The sequence below is a fragment of the Drosophila obscura genome, unplaced genomic scaffold (assembly GCF_018151105.1).
Source record: "Drosophila obscura isolate BZ-5 IFL unplaced genomic scaffold, ASM1815110v1 contig_73, whole genome shotgun sequence".
Classification (NCBI taxonomy): Eukaryota; Metazoa; Arthropoda; class Insecta; order Diptera; family Drosophilidae; genus Drosophila; species Drosophila obscura.
In genome coordinates, this window is record NW_024542865.1 from 3,819,804 (window position 1) to 3,833,787 (window position 13,984).

General features: G+C 47.4%; 2 protein-coding genes across 2 annotated transcripts in view; both read left to right on the forward strand.

The window, feature by feature from the left end:
- The first annotated feature begins 209 nt into the window (after nucleotides 1-209).
- LOC111065331 lies at nucleotides 210-1,728 on the forward strand. The gene is made up of 2 exons (XM_022353442.2): nucleotides 210-341; nucleotides 407-1,728. Exons 1-2 carry the CDS (start codon nucleotides 275-277, stop codon nucleotides 1,726-1,728), a joined length of 1,389 nt encoding a protein of 462 aa, XP_022209134.2. The 5' UTR covers nucleotides 210-274.
- Nucleotides 1,729-10,227: 8,499 nt separating this feature from the next.
- LOC111065365 overlaps nucleotides 10,228-13,984 on the forward strand; it is a 72,139-nt gene continuing 68,382 nt past the window's right edge. The window contains exon 1 of the mRNA XM_022353495.2: nucleotides 10,228-10,372. The gene's annotated coding sequence lies outside the window, so the exon portion shown is untranslated. The remainder of the gene's footprint in view (nucleotides 10,373-13,984) is intronic.

Consider the following 13,984-nt stretch of genomic DNA (forward strand, 5'->3'; position numbering starts at 1 on the left):
CCGAGTGCTTCAATAGATTAAATCAATTTCTAAAATTATTTAAGCTCAAAGACCAAACCTCAGAGGAACCAGAAGGAAATGTCAGGGCTGTCAAAGAGAGAGAGAGAGCGAGAGAGAGCGAGTAAAGGTGTGACCAGATCGGGTTGGGTCTTTGCTGTTCCGGCATTGGTAGGCTTTGCATTTTATGCATGCCAGCATTGCGATACAAATTGATTTGAGTTGAGTTGAGCTGGCAGTTCAAGCTTAAGGGATACCAGCCCAAAAATTAAATAGGATGTTCCGCCAAATGGACATGCGAGAGGCTCTCCTCTCGACGGCCGTGAAGCGCACCCTTCTATACGGTTTGTACTGGCCCTGGTCCCTGGTCCCTGGTCGCTGTCCAAATTTAACTTCGCTTTCGCCGCAGATTCACAGCGTCAAATGAGATTCCTGGACATCCTGGCAGTGCCGCAGGGGGGCGTGCAGGAAAAGCCTGTGGCAAAGGTGCCACAACGCAAAGCTTGTCCGGCCAAGGGTCGCCGCAAGAGGTCGAAGAGAACCGAAACGGAACGCAAGCTGCTGCGGAAGGTGCCCGAGCCCAAGGATCCCTTCACGCAGCTCTTTCCCAAGGGCCAAAAGTCCTTTATGCCCGTGTGCCGCAAGAAGTTCTTCCAGGATAATTACCACATTGGCCCCATCAAGCCGTACTCGGACTGCTGGAACAGCGTGCAGCCGCCGCAGCTGGTGGAGCGGCTGATGGCCGGCATGAGCAACGCGCTGCCCAAAGGCACCGAGGCACAGACGATCGATATGCTGCCCGATCCCGGTGTGGAGTTGGTCGATTGTCTGGAGGAGCTCAGGGCGCAGCAGTCCAAGGCATGCAGTGAGACGGACAGGCGCATCAGCGAGGTGATGCACACCATCCTGGCAGAGTCAGCGGCGGCGTCTGGCAGGGAGCAGAAATTGGCAACAGCAGCTGCTACGGCCAAGCCGCAGCTGCAGTGCAACTGCGAGGGTGGCTCCAAGCCGTTGGTCCCCAAAGCGGAGCAGCCACAGAAGCAGGCCCCCAATGGCGACAGCCGAAAGAAGCAGCCCAAAAAGCGAAACCGCAAGAGGAACAAGGGATATATAGCTGAGGCTTCGGGGCTGCAGCCGAGCAACGAGCAGATCACCGACCCGACAGCTGAAGATGCACCGAAAAGTGAGGCAGAGGATGTCAAGACTGTGGCCACAGGAGACGGGATACTCTGCTCTGAAGCAGCTGAAGAGCTTGGCACTGGGAAGGCCGAGCAACCCATGAAATTGGCTCCAGGGCATGCTGAATTGGGCACCAAGGAACAGGATCCACGGACAGCATTCAGTGGCATTCAAGCCGTGGAATCGCCAAGCCAAAGCCAGCAGCCTCCCAGTGTGGATAACAAGAAGAAGAAGCCCAATAAGCGGAACCGCAATAAGAACAAGGGACTATCATTATTGTTAGCCAACAAGGCAAGTACTTTGCCATGTGCTGAGGAGGCCAACGAGAAGACGCTGGACGCGGGAGCCAGCGGCGAGCCCGAGCTGAACCTTTGCACAGAAGAAGCTAAAAAGTTGCCGAGTCGCGTGGCTCCTTCCTTGCCAGCCGAGCGGGAAATCGGAGCCGGTGATGACATACAATTGCAGCAGGAACAGATCGTCTTGGCCAAAGACAACTCAGCACAGCCTGAAGAGGAGACGGAGGCGACAGAGCAGCAGACAGCAGGCCGTTGAGTCGTTGAGTCATTTTTTTGTTTTTTTTTGTTTTAAAGTTTAGTTTGAATATTGTCTGGACTATTGCTGGTGCCTCTGTGTTTTATTGTTTAAATATAAATGGCGAGGATACGTGAGTTGTGTCTTTGCTTTGGGTGAATGGGCTGCCAGCGACTGCGAGCGATTCGTTGGAGCTGTGCTGTGGCCTCTGCCGTTCCCTTTCGATGCGTTACGGAATGTAAATCACTGTGGATGGCCGCCGCTTTGAGCTCCATCACCTGCCTACAAATGACACTTGCAAATCCACTCGATATTGAGAGTTCACGTCACCCTGGGCAACAGGAGAGCAGAGTGCAGGCGGGCAGGCGGGAGGGAGGGAGACGGGCCATGTGGGGCTGCAGCTGAAACTGGAGTGGGTTAAGGGTAAGGGTCTAGGCACAAAAAGAAAGTCATAACGAGGCGGCAGTGCAGGGCAGAAGCAGACAACAAACAAGCAACAACCAGCAACCAGCAACCGGGGAATCGGCAACCGGCAACCGGCAACACATAAGCCGCCATGTTACGGATGCGAATGCAGCAACAACCAACGTTGCACCTCCATGGGGCTTACACACAGGGAACACACAAGGACAGGAGATGGATATGGAGATGGAGCAGAGAGCAGAGAGCTCAGGCAAAAGGAACAAAAGCTAAAGGGGCAGGGCCTTAACTTAGCGCCAGGGAGGGAAGCTGCAGAACAGAGGCAGAAACAGAAACAGAAACAGGCTGGGATGCCAATATATTTCAGCTTAAACAAATCAGAATCAAAAGGTAAGTTCATCAGGAGAAAACCCAGAGGAAAATCGCTCCATAAATGCCTCCCCCTTTGCCCCATGCAAATTAAAATATAAACATAAAAAATTACTACATTTCGCAGTTCGATTGCTTCGGTTCCTGCGATTCCTCTTAGGTACCCCATGTTCATGGCTGCTTCAGTTATTATTCCACCGGTTGCTTCTTTGCTTGCCAGCAGGACTGAAGCTGTAGGCTGGGGACTAATACGGGGGACAGGAAGCGAGCCGTTTCACTTTCAACTCGATGCGATGGATGGACGGACACAAGTGGTGCGAGTTGGCCAGTTGCTTTTAAGCATGAAATAGCAATGCGAGCCCAGCCCACTTCACACCCCCCACATGACTCTCCAGCCATCTGCAAGTCCATCTGAGGGTCCATCCATCCATCCATCCATCCATCCATCTATCGTTGGCTGCTTCAGCCGGGACGCATACAAATCACACTAAACCGAATACGTCAGGGTCGGTGGCAGAGAATGGGAAAGCGAATGCGGATAGAGATATGGGCGGCAGGGAGGTGCTTTAGCTTTGGCTTTGGCTTTCCTTTGAGTGCTAGCCGGGCTCAATATCACAGAAAAATACCCGCAAAAAACTGAAGCCGTCAAGGAGAAGAAACAAAAAGCAGCAGCAGCAACAGCAGCAGCAAAAAACAAAAACCAAAACAAGTTAGAATAGTCAAAGAGGACTTGAGGTACGGACTAAAAAATACCCAAAGGACAGTCCAAGCCATTATCAATGGTAGATATTAATGCAAGCCATAAAACTAGATACAAGTTGAACTGGATGAAAGCATAAAGGCTCAATATGCCACACATAGTGCCCATAAATGATGACAATCCATTGGCAGCCCTTCCATTTGTGCATACCCTGAGACTCGACACGGCTGGCAGGGTATCAGCAGCAGCAGCAGCAGAGGCAACAGAAAACGGTGCAAAAAAAAAAAGGGAAAACAGAACAGAAGCTGGAAGCTGGAAGCTTGACTACAAAACCCAAGTCGAGTCGGAACGGATGCGGCATCAACATCATCGACAACATCGGCATGCTCAGGAAGCAGTGTGTGGCAGAGGCAGTGTGAGGCAGTGGCAGTGGCAGTGGAGGCTGTACTGGATGGATGTGCAAGGATTGACTTTGACTCCTGCCGAGCCATATGTATATCCTGTTTGTGCAGAGATTTGGCTTTGAGCTATGGATATCGTTAGAGATTGCCGTCGCTGGCTTTGTGTGCACCGCCCACTCCCCGCTCCCTCCGCTCATCGATTTGCCCCTCCCCGTACTGGATGAGCGGATGGACGGATGGATGGAGCAGGAGCAGGAGCAGGAGCTGCTTTCACTGGTGTGCCAACTTCGAGTGTCGTGTGCAGCAAGTTTACAAGGCTGCAGCTCTCTCTCTCTCTCTCTCTCTCTCTCTCTCTGTGTGTCTTTTTTTGTGTGCTGCCCGCCTCGTACCCTGTGGAGGCTGTTGATGTTGCCGTTTTTTAATTACATCCTTCACGGGGGAATCAGTTCGAATGGTCACATGGCGGCTGGGGGCCCCCAGTCGTCTGAGGGATGGCACATATCAAGCATACGTCGTGTATGACGACGCGCCTCTGGGGAGGGCCGAAACCAAACCAAAAACTTGTACAAATGCCATGGTTTGGCTTTGGCCTATCTGTTCCCTCCTCCTCCTCCTCCTCCTCCTGCAGCAGCAGCAGCATCCTGCCGCTGCCGCTGAAGCTTCGTTAGTTTATTGTGAAATTCCAATAAATGCAGTTTAAGCCAAAGCCTTGCCTGAACAGCAAACAAAAAAAAAAAAACAGCCAGCTGAAGAAGCAGAAGGAGCAGAGGGAGCAGAGGGAGCAACTCCCTGCCAGAAGCTGAAGCGGAAAAAAAACCGAGCGAGTAAATCGTAGAAAATCGGAAAATTGGCCCCGCAGTGTGGCAGCAGGGAGGGGATCAATAAAAGCTGCTGGGAGAGTGCGCTGACAGGGGAATGAAAAGTTCCGCCATGCGAAATAGCCAAAGACGCTACACAAAGAGGGAAAGACCAAAAGGTTTTGGGGGTAGCAAGAAATAAAATAAAATAATAGATGTAGAATAAATAGAAATATATTGGAACTGCAGCAGGGTATAGCCAGAGTCGCCAGAGTCGTCAGAGTGGACTGCAGAGCAGAAGGCACGAACCACCTGGCCAAAGTGGCGCAGGTAACTCGCCGCCCACACTGGCGCCCGGTTCAATTGTGCAAGGGGATTGCCACGATGCCTGGAGATGCCGTGAGATGCTGAGCGATGCAGAGCAGTGGCAAACGATGCGCCAAGGCCATCATGACGATGATGGTGCCGATGATGATGATGGTGTGAGCTACACCTCCGCATTGGGGTAACGATACGTGGGGGCGGTGGGGGAACCAGTTGTCGAATGGATGGCATGGCGGTGGCAGCCAACAAGGACTCTCGCTCTCTGTCTCTGTCTCTCTGTCTCCACTTCCTTTGGGTACTCCGGGTACTTGGGTACTTTGGGGATTTTGTGCAGATTTACATGCAAACAATCAAGATACGACCGGGGCTTTCAAGTGCCCCCAGAGCAGGGCAGCAGGTGGGCGGGCGGGAGGCAGCACACAGAGAGACAGAACAGAGCTGCTCGCAACCTCGCAGCCTCGCTGCTGAGGGACTCGTGCCAATACGTCATGTGTGTGTCCCAGCAGCGGCTTACGCCCGGCTCCCGGTTGGGAGATGGCTGGCAAGATGGGCACGGATCGGAGCGGAGCGGAGCGGAGCGGGGCACTGGCACTGGCACTGGCAATGGCTGGAGCATGGGTTAAATGCTACCGGTGCACGTTCCGTTTGCTTTTCACATCTTTTCACCTTTGATTTGCCATCGTGTGCTCTCTGCCCCATCCACCAATCGCATTTCGATTGTCCCGTTGTCCCTTTGTCCCATTGCCTACACTTCGATGTACCTTCGCCTGTTTGCCCTGCCGTTGCCCTGCCTTTGCCCTGCCTTTGCCTTTCCTGTGCGCTCGCTGCGTGCCTCTGGTTTCGCTCTTGATATTTCGCAATGTTTGTTAAATAAATATCTCTACACATGTTCCGATTACAGGGTCCCCCAGTCCCAGTCCCAGTCCTCCCTGTCCTCCCACTCCTCCCACTCCCAATCACTTTGCATGTCTCTCTTGCTGTCCCTGTGGAGCTTGTTATTTTTTGCGTTGGTTGGTTGATATTATTGGTTTTTAATTCAATTGCTACTTACGTATGTTAAATGTTTTCTTTTGGGGATTACTTGGCATTGTCTCTGTGTGCTGACAGACTCCCACTCCCCTTCCCACTTCCCTTTCCACTCCCTGGGAGCGGATGCTCTGCATCCTTATAAATGATACATGAGAGTTAATTATTTAATGTCTGTCACCCAGTGGCTAACACGAGGCTAACCCACACCCCACACCCCACACCCCACAGCCACCCGCTGTAAATGCAAATTGCCATCGTCACATGGCAGCTGGCTGGCCGGCTGGACTTGGACTTGGACTTTGGCTTTGGCCAGCAGGAGGCACCAGGAGGCAGCAACCCAGCTCAGTAATGTGTGTGTGGCACAGCTCAACCAAGTGACACATACAACACACAGGGACACAGGGACACAGCAGCAGGACAGCCAGGACATAGGAGGACCACGCACAGCCAGACATAGCCAGACTGCCAAAAACAACTGAAAAGGAAAACACCAAAACCAACGGCAGGGGAACTTGGGAACTGCAAAAATACTCTGCAGATGTTTCGGCAATAACTTAAGCATAAATAAAATAAATAATTAAATATATAGGTGTTAATAATAATTAAATATAGCATGTAAAAATATAATATATAATTTAAGCATAAATAAAATAAAATAAATAAATATATACATAGGTGTTAATAATAAGTAAATATAAAATATAAAAAATATAAAATATAACCTAAGCACAAATAAAATAAATAAATAAATATATACATAGGTTTTAATATTAAGTAAATAAATATAATATAATTTAATTGAATTAAGTCCAGGAGGTTGTGGCATCAAAATGATATGCTGCAAAATAGACTCCAGCTATCAGCAATATTTATTTATTTATTTAAAATATAAATATTAAAATTTGTTAACTTATTATTTATAATTGAAATATTAAAATTTTTTAAGTTTATTATTTATATTTTAATTAATTGCATACTTTATTTACAATATAAATAAATATATTTTGTATTTAATTATTTATTTATAAATAATTTTATTTTTATTTTTATTTTAGTTTTTATTATTTTAATATGCGCCATAAATGCTCTACCCTCTGCAACACCACTATCAAATATTCAACACCATCTAATGTAGCAACCCTTTGGGCACCCAAAGCAACCCCCCACCCCACCACATACCCCACATTTGATCCGTCGGTAAATATGGCCGCTGCTCAGCTACTCAGTGGGTCAACTGCTGCCCCGCTTTTTGGGGGCGGTATGGAGTAGAGATCACTGCGCATGCCTCGCATCCGTTGATGATCTTTGGGGGTAGGTCAAGTCAAGTCAAGTCACGTCAAGTCATGTCCCATGCGATTGCCGCGCTATCTTTCCATTGGAAAAGGTCCAGGCTGGGCTTCAGTCTGCTCATGCAAATTCAAATTGAATGACATGGCGCTGGCTAATCCCCCATTCCCATTCCCTTTCCATTCCCATCCCCCAACCCTCGCCCTGCACGACTGACTTGCCAACTGCAAGTTAGCCGCCCCAAATCCCCTGACATGTCAAGGGGCCTGCGCTGGAGTGTGAAAAGAATTAGAACTAAGACGGCAGATTTGCTGGATTTGAATGCTTCCCAGAGCAGGACAGCACAAGGCTAGGGCTCTGCGCTCTGAGCTCTGCTCCGGTTCGGTTCAGTTCGGTTCAGTTCGGTTCGGTCCGGACAATGGTCAGTCAGACATTCTCCTGCTGCTGCTGCTGATGGTGCTGCTGCTGCTGGTGCTGTAATATTTACGACTTTGCCGCGCGCATTATCATTAATTTAGCAGATTAGCAGCGGCAGCAGTCGAGGGGGAAAACGGAACATCAAAAACCACAAAACCGCCTCGAAAATATTGTGCAGACGAGCAGATACAAAAACAGACACACACTGGACAGTGGAGGGCGGGGGGAACACTTTGGAAAAGTGTTGAGCGTATTCCAAGAATTTTAATTGAGCTGTAGCCCCGAGCAGATCCCGAACGGCTGACTGCCGACTGCTGTCTACCGTCTGCCGACTGGTGCGTGATTTAAGGCAAATCCCAAAAACTGTGATAATCGACTTTGATGCCCCCCGACTGTCGCCGACATTCGACATTGTCGCCTGCCTATCTGCTGCTCTGCTGCTCTGCTGCACTGCTGCTCTGCTGGTTTGCATTGCATTTGAAAAATGGTTTTGTATGGGTAGGGCAACAAAAGACATTCCCCAGATAGACCAGACATGCACACATATACAGATGGATATCCTGTTGTGTTTTCCAGCCAATGCACTCCACAAGATATTGAGAGCAGAATGCAGAGACAGAGATTGCCAATGTCCAATGTCCAATGTGCATGTCCATGTCGATGCCTTTTATTATTACGACAGCGAACGGAGTCGCATTCGCAGTCGAGCGACGACACGACGACACGACGACACTTGGGTGCAAACGAGCCGATTATTGCCGCCTGATAATGTTCTAATTGCCCTGCAGCGATAGCGACAGCGACAGCTAGTCCAAGCCAACTCCAACTCCAACTGCGTTCAAGCCAAGTCCAAGGAGTCTCGGGCCTGGCCAGGCCAGCGCAGAGCTCCTACTGTTTGGGCACTGCGCACTTTGTTTTCTGGTTTTCTTTTTTTGTTTTTTTGGCAAAGGAGAACTTGCCTCGACCTATGGACTGGACTGAACTGAACTGGACTGGACTCTGTGTAGTTTGCAGTTGTCCTTTGTCATGATGCCGGACGACACGCTGAGTCCCCCTCCCATCACTCCTCTCCCACTGTCACTGTCACTCTGTCTCGCTCTCTGCTTATCGCTCTTGTCGTGCCGTGTCGGTAGGTGTTTTATTTGCCAAATGCATCCGACAACGCCCCGGGGCCGCTGGGGGTGTCCCTTAGCTGCAGTCAGTCCCTCCAGAGCACTTCATTAGTGTTTAGTGTTTGTTTCTGTACGTGGCCAGGAGTATACCTACGAGAGGTTCCCTCTGCTATCGTCAGTCAGCGCTTAGCCGCCTATCACTGACCGCAGTTGGTCACTTTCCCGGAATCACCGACGACTGGCGGTGTCGGCGGATCCTTTTATATACACATATATGTCGATGTCGATGTCGATGTCGCCAAGCCATGAAAATTGATTTCACATTTCTTGCACATTTGATTTTTTGTTCACCTTTTCTTGGTTCAATATTCGATCGGGCATTGCAGCAAATTTTGCTATTCACAAAATATGCAAAAATCAATCAATAAATAAATAATATTAAATATTAAATATATTAACACATCTGCACAGATATTCGTGCATGTATTTTTATAGTCAATGGTACCATGGTAATGCTCCTTCAAGTCCCTGCACTGTTGCCCCTTGTGGGGATCCAAAATCCAAAATCTCTACTGACTGAAACCATTCTCAGATGGAGGGCAGATGCAGATGCATGTGGAAAGGGAATAACCATTATTTCTGCCATAATCCATTCATTTTGTGCTGCGCATCAGTGCAGCAGCCACTGGAGCCGTCCTTAAATGAAACCAAACACAAATCAAACTTTACATTAGCATATTCAATATAGGTACAGCCCCTGCCAATGCTCCGAAGTGACTGCAAAAACTAATTTGAATCCCACAAGGGCTTACACACAGATGCTCGTTGCTTTTATCTGGCTATTGCAGCTGAGAGCTGGTTTACAGCTTTGGTTCCAATTTCAATTGTATATTAATAATATTAATGATAATTAACAATCTGTTGTAGCTCCTCACATTGTAAGCTAAAGACAAAAGCAATGATTTAATGGCAAATGTTAATGTACGTAGATGTGCATATAGAAATCCACTTACCAAGTCCGCCAGTTGTAGCTACCAGCGAGCTTCCAATACCAAGCACCTTGCACCTGGCACCTTGCAGTCTCCGACCAGATTGCAATAGACACTCCTTCGAACGCGGCACTTCCTGCGGCAGCTTCGTGTTCCTAATAAACTTCATATTGGCTCTAACAAGAATTCAAAAACTTTGCTTATAAACCAAAATAGAAACAAACTCAAAACCCGGGCACTTCTTCTTCTGCTGTTGCTCTGCCACGATTCACGATCCACGAACTTGGTTCTACCATTCCACGCTTTGTTGCACTTCCTATTGGCAATATGTTTCCATTTTTTATTCAGTGACACACATTTAATTGCTTAGCTTTGTAAAAATAAATGCACAAACGTGGCAATCCAACAGCTGTGACCATTCGCATGTTAACGTAAACACTAGTGATGGGACCAAATCTTTTTATTTCTGTATTTAGTAGCTTTAAGCATAAAATAAGTTAAACAAACTTTAAAATAAAGGAAATTAGCGTTTTCTAAATTAATTTTAGTGCCGTTTTGCAGCTTATAGCTTAGTAATAAATGTACAGTCAATTGAATGCCGATAGTTTTTCGATAATGAAAGCACAGTTCTCAATTTTTGCATTGCACAACACTGACGATCAATTTGCTTGCTGTGCAGAAATATTAATTGCAGATAACTAGAAAATTTCACTTCAATTGCACAGACCGTCGTAAATATATTCAATTAGTTTAATTCCGAGTTAGCCATTATATACACAGTGCTCTTCAATAAAACGCTGCAGTTGCGGGCCAAGACAAGGTAAGAGAAATCCACCACGGTCCGACAGAAATAGATTTGCCACAGGCTCACAAAAAAAAGCGTGAAATGTGCACTGAAGAAAAGCCACAGAAATCAAAGCCAGTTAATATTCGAGTAGGTGCGTAATAGATGCCAAAAGAAAGTAGCTGAGGGTGGCGTTCTGCGTGCCACATAGCATAACTTTCGCTTGCAACACAATTAATAAATCAGAGCATAGAATTTTCCACTCAGCATATATGTACTGCCAAAACACACACACACATGAACACACGTATGACTTGGATTCTAATACATATGTATATGTAGTATGTATATATTTACAGACAGACATATGGCATGTGGCAGCATAACAGCCGCAATGGGATACTCCCAATTGAGTAAGCAGAGAAGTTTAATTGGTGGATAAATGGTGTATATGGATGGAGGGGGGGGGGGGGGGGAGGATAGCAAATGTCCAACAAGATTTGATTTTTATCGCAAGTATATTTGAATTTTATTGCGTACGAAATTCTCGATACAATCGCTGGGGCCATAAAAGCGACTGGAGGCCCTGGAGCCAAGCCAAGCCCAGGACATGGCTATGGCTATGGCTATGGCCATGCCATCTATGGCAGCTCACGTAGTCACAGGCAGAGCAGATACACTGTGAGCAGCAAAAGTGCCCCCCAACCCACCTTTAGGGAGTCCCTGGGAGTCTAAGCCTGTACCAAATGCATTTCGCAGGCAGTTTTTCTGTCAGTGTAGTAGACTTGGTCCAGAGCAGTGGGGATAACAAGCAGCAGCAGCAGCAGGCAGCAGTCGGAGCAGAGCTCGAGCGGCACCATTTCTTGGCCACGTTGGCGTCATTTTCCACGCAATAAAATAAACATTCAAAACGAAATCAACTTAAACGCTCCACGTGGACCCGCTCCACCCTTCTGTGCGCCTTTGGGGTCCGGCTTGGATTGGATGGGGATGGGGCAATCCAATCCCCAATCCCCAATCCAATGTGGCACATTTAATTTTATGCTTATTTTTATGTCACTCTGCTTTATTTTTTGTCCACCCCCCAGTGGCCAGTAGCCAGTGGCCGCAAATCCCTGGACTCCGGGCTAATAGTTTGGGCAAACAGTAATCGGGTGTGTATGGTGGGAGGGGTGAGAGGGGTGAGAGGGGAGAGGGGATGCCAGCAGGCAAGGCAAAAGGGCCAAAGGGTTGATTTAATAAGTTGAACCGATTCGATTCGATTTCTATTATCTGCTGCCCTGATGTGTGCTATGCCGGACCCAAATCAAATGCGTATTTATCGGGACTTAAATGCGATGTGAAGCGAGCGAGGATTGGAACACCCACGCGACCCAGGGAGCGATGAACGGACGGACAGACCTAAAGTGCCCTGGCCACAATGGGTTCGGTTCTCATTTCGGGGTTTGGGGTTATTCAGCAGCAGCAGAAGCAGCAGCAGCAGCAGCAGCAGTAAACAATCGTAAAACGTCTCGAACTGAACCAAAAATGAGACAATGAGAGGGCAGAGAGAGAGGCATACAGGAAGAGGAAACGACATTGAGCAGCGGGCTAACTCTGACACTGACTACCCGACCACGACTCCACAGCTTCAGCTTCAGCTACAGCTCCGGCTCTAGCTTCAGCTCCGTGTGTGGTGACATCATTGCCTCAGACTAAACAACAATTACACAGGACCATGGACCAAGGACTGTGTGGACTGTGAACACAATGCCACTGAATGGCTGTTACCATTCTGCTTGGCCTTGATTGCTTCATTTGCCAGAACAGTGGCCCAAGTGCTAGTCTCTAGATGAGTTATGGCAGCTCATCCACATCCTCATGCCATGCCATGCCATGCCATGCCAGTGGCCAGTACAATGGGATCAACAGTGTTTGAGAGATCCTCATTCTTGGCTTGATTTATACTGCGGATGCGTCTGGCATTTTGGTAGCCGTTTGCAAGCCTCATAAACCCCTAGGCACCCCCCAACCCCTAGTCCTAGCCCGCTGGCACATTTTTTGGCAGCTGGCTGCAGGCTCAGACTTAGGAATAACATTCAACGAATATTTCCATTGTTAAACTCTACTAAGGCATGCGCCTGGCTCCAGTTAAATGTCAATTTAATTTTTAATTTCCAAAGCTTTTGCAATTATTGTTGCTCCACGGAAACAGTGCCGTATATTTCTGCCAATTTTATATTTTTATATTTTTATTTATTTATATAAAAGTTTTACATTTGTATTTTAAATGTGTGTGAAAATAATTGTTTTGGAATAAAAGCTGATATCTATCTGGGAAACACACACAACAGAAGCGAAAGCATAACAAAATATTAATTAAAAATTGCTGCATTGCATTTTCTTTACTTGCTAAATTTCCTTGAAGTCTTGCGCATAAATATTCGCATTAATGCTTCGATGAGAGCTGCAAATATATTTCAAATTTTCGCTCTCTCATTAACCAAGAGATGCAAACGTAGCTACGCCAGGGGCATTCTGCTGCCCCACTCTGCGGCCACATGGCAAGTGGAACGTATGGTGGGCGGGGGGTTTTGCATTGAGTTTCGCTTTGCTGGGAGCTGCGTCATTTTCAAATTGGTCTGCGGTCCGTGGCGTCGGCCTGGCCCCCGACATGTTATGAAATCCTAAAATTCGAACAACAAACGAATTTTATGTGCTCACATAAAAAGAAGCAGAGAAGGGCAGGGTGGTAGGGGGGGCAAAGGGCAAATCAAAAAATCAAAACGATAAAAATGAAACACACACACACACACGTAGGCGGGGTGGGGGGTCAGGCAAATTGTCATTAGACATGCCGAATTTATGATTTTCGGCTGTGATTTCTCTTCTCTCTCTCTGGTTTTTTATTTTCCACTTTTGAAGCAACCACCACCCAGAGCCACCCACCCACAGCAAGCATTGCGCCCGCTTAAGTATGCTACACACATTTTTTTTGGTAACCCTTGCCCACCCGCAACCCGCCCCTCTGCAACACACTCACACACACACACACACATACACAAACCCATAAATTCCATAAATTGTTGGGCTATTATTTCTCGTGGCTGTCAACGCAATATTGCAGGCAAATTGTCCTGGACACCGACAACAACACTGCCAAAATGTGTGTGGTGCGGGGTGCGGGGTGCGGGAGAGAAATCTAAATGGCGGGAAGCACCGAAACTCACTTCAAATATGTTTTAAGCGAATTGTATGTATATGTATGTATGTATGTATATATTTTATATATTTATGTACCTCAGCTGCAAGAGCACTCCATCAGTTGTCACAACTCTTTAAGCAGACTGGGGGAATTGTCTCTGCGACAATTTAAAGTCCAAGTGCGAGCAAAAAAAGTGTGTCTTTAGGCAGAGTTAGGGCTTCCACATACACATATCCAAAAGCAGAGATATTTAATATGGTATTTCGTAGTCTGAGAAAGTTCATTTCATATATCTTAGGTCACTTAACATAATGGTAGGAAAAATGCAATTGCAGCCAGTAGTAGGTCCAGAAAATTGACAACAATATAACTGAATTTTTGTACTTTGCACTAGACAAAAATAATGCTGTATGCCCGGACGAGTAGAGCACCTCCTCATACCCATAATAAGTATTCAAAATATT

Excerpts from the sequence above, each read along its gene's own strand:
- LOC111065331 (XM_022353442.2), top strand. The coding sequence starts at position 275 with ATGTTCCGCCAAATGGACATGCGAGAGGCTCTCCTCTCGACGGCCGTG. Across the intron at positions 342-406 it reads GAAGCGCACCCTTCTATACG|ATTCACAGCGTCAAATGAGA; the intron begins GTTTGTACTGGC and ends CTTTCGCCGCAG.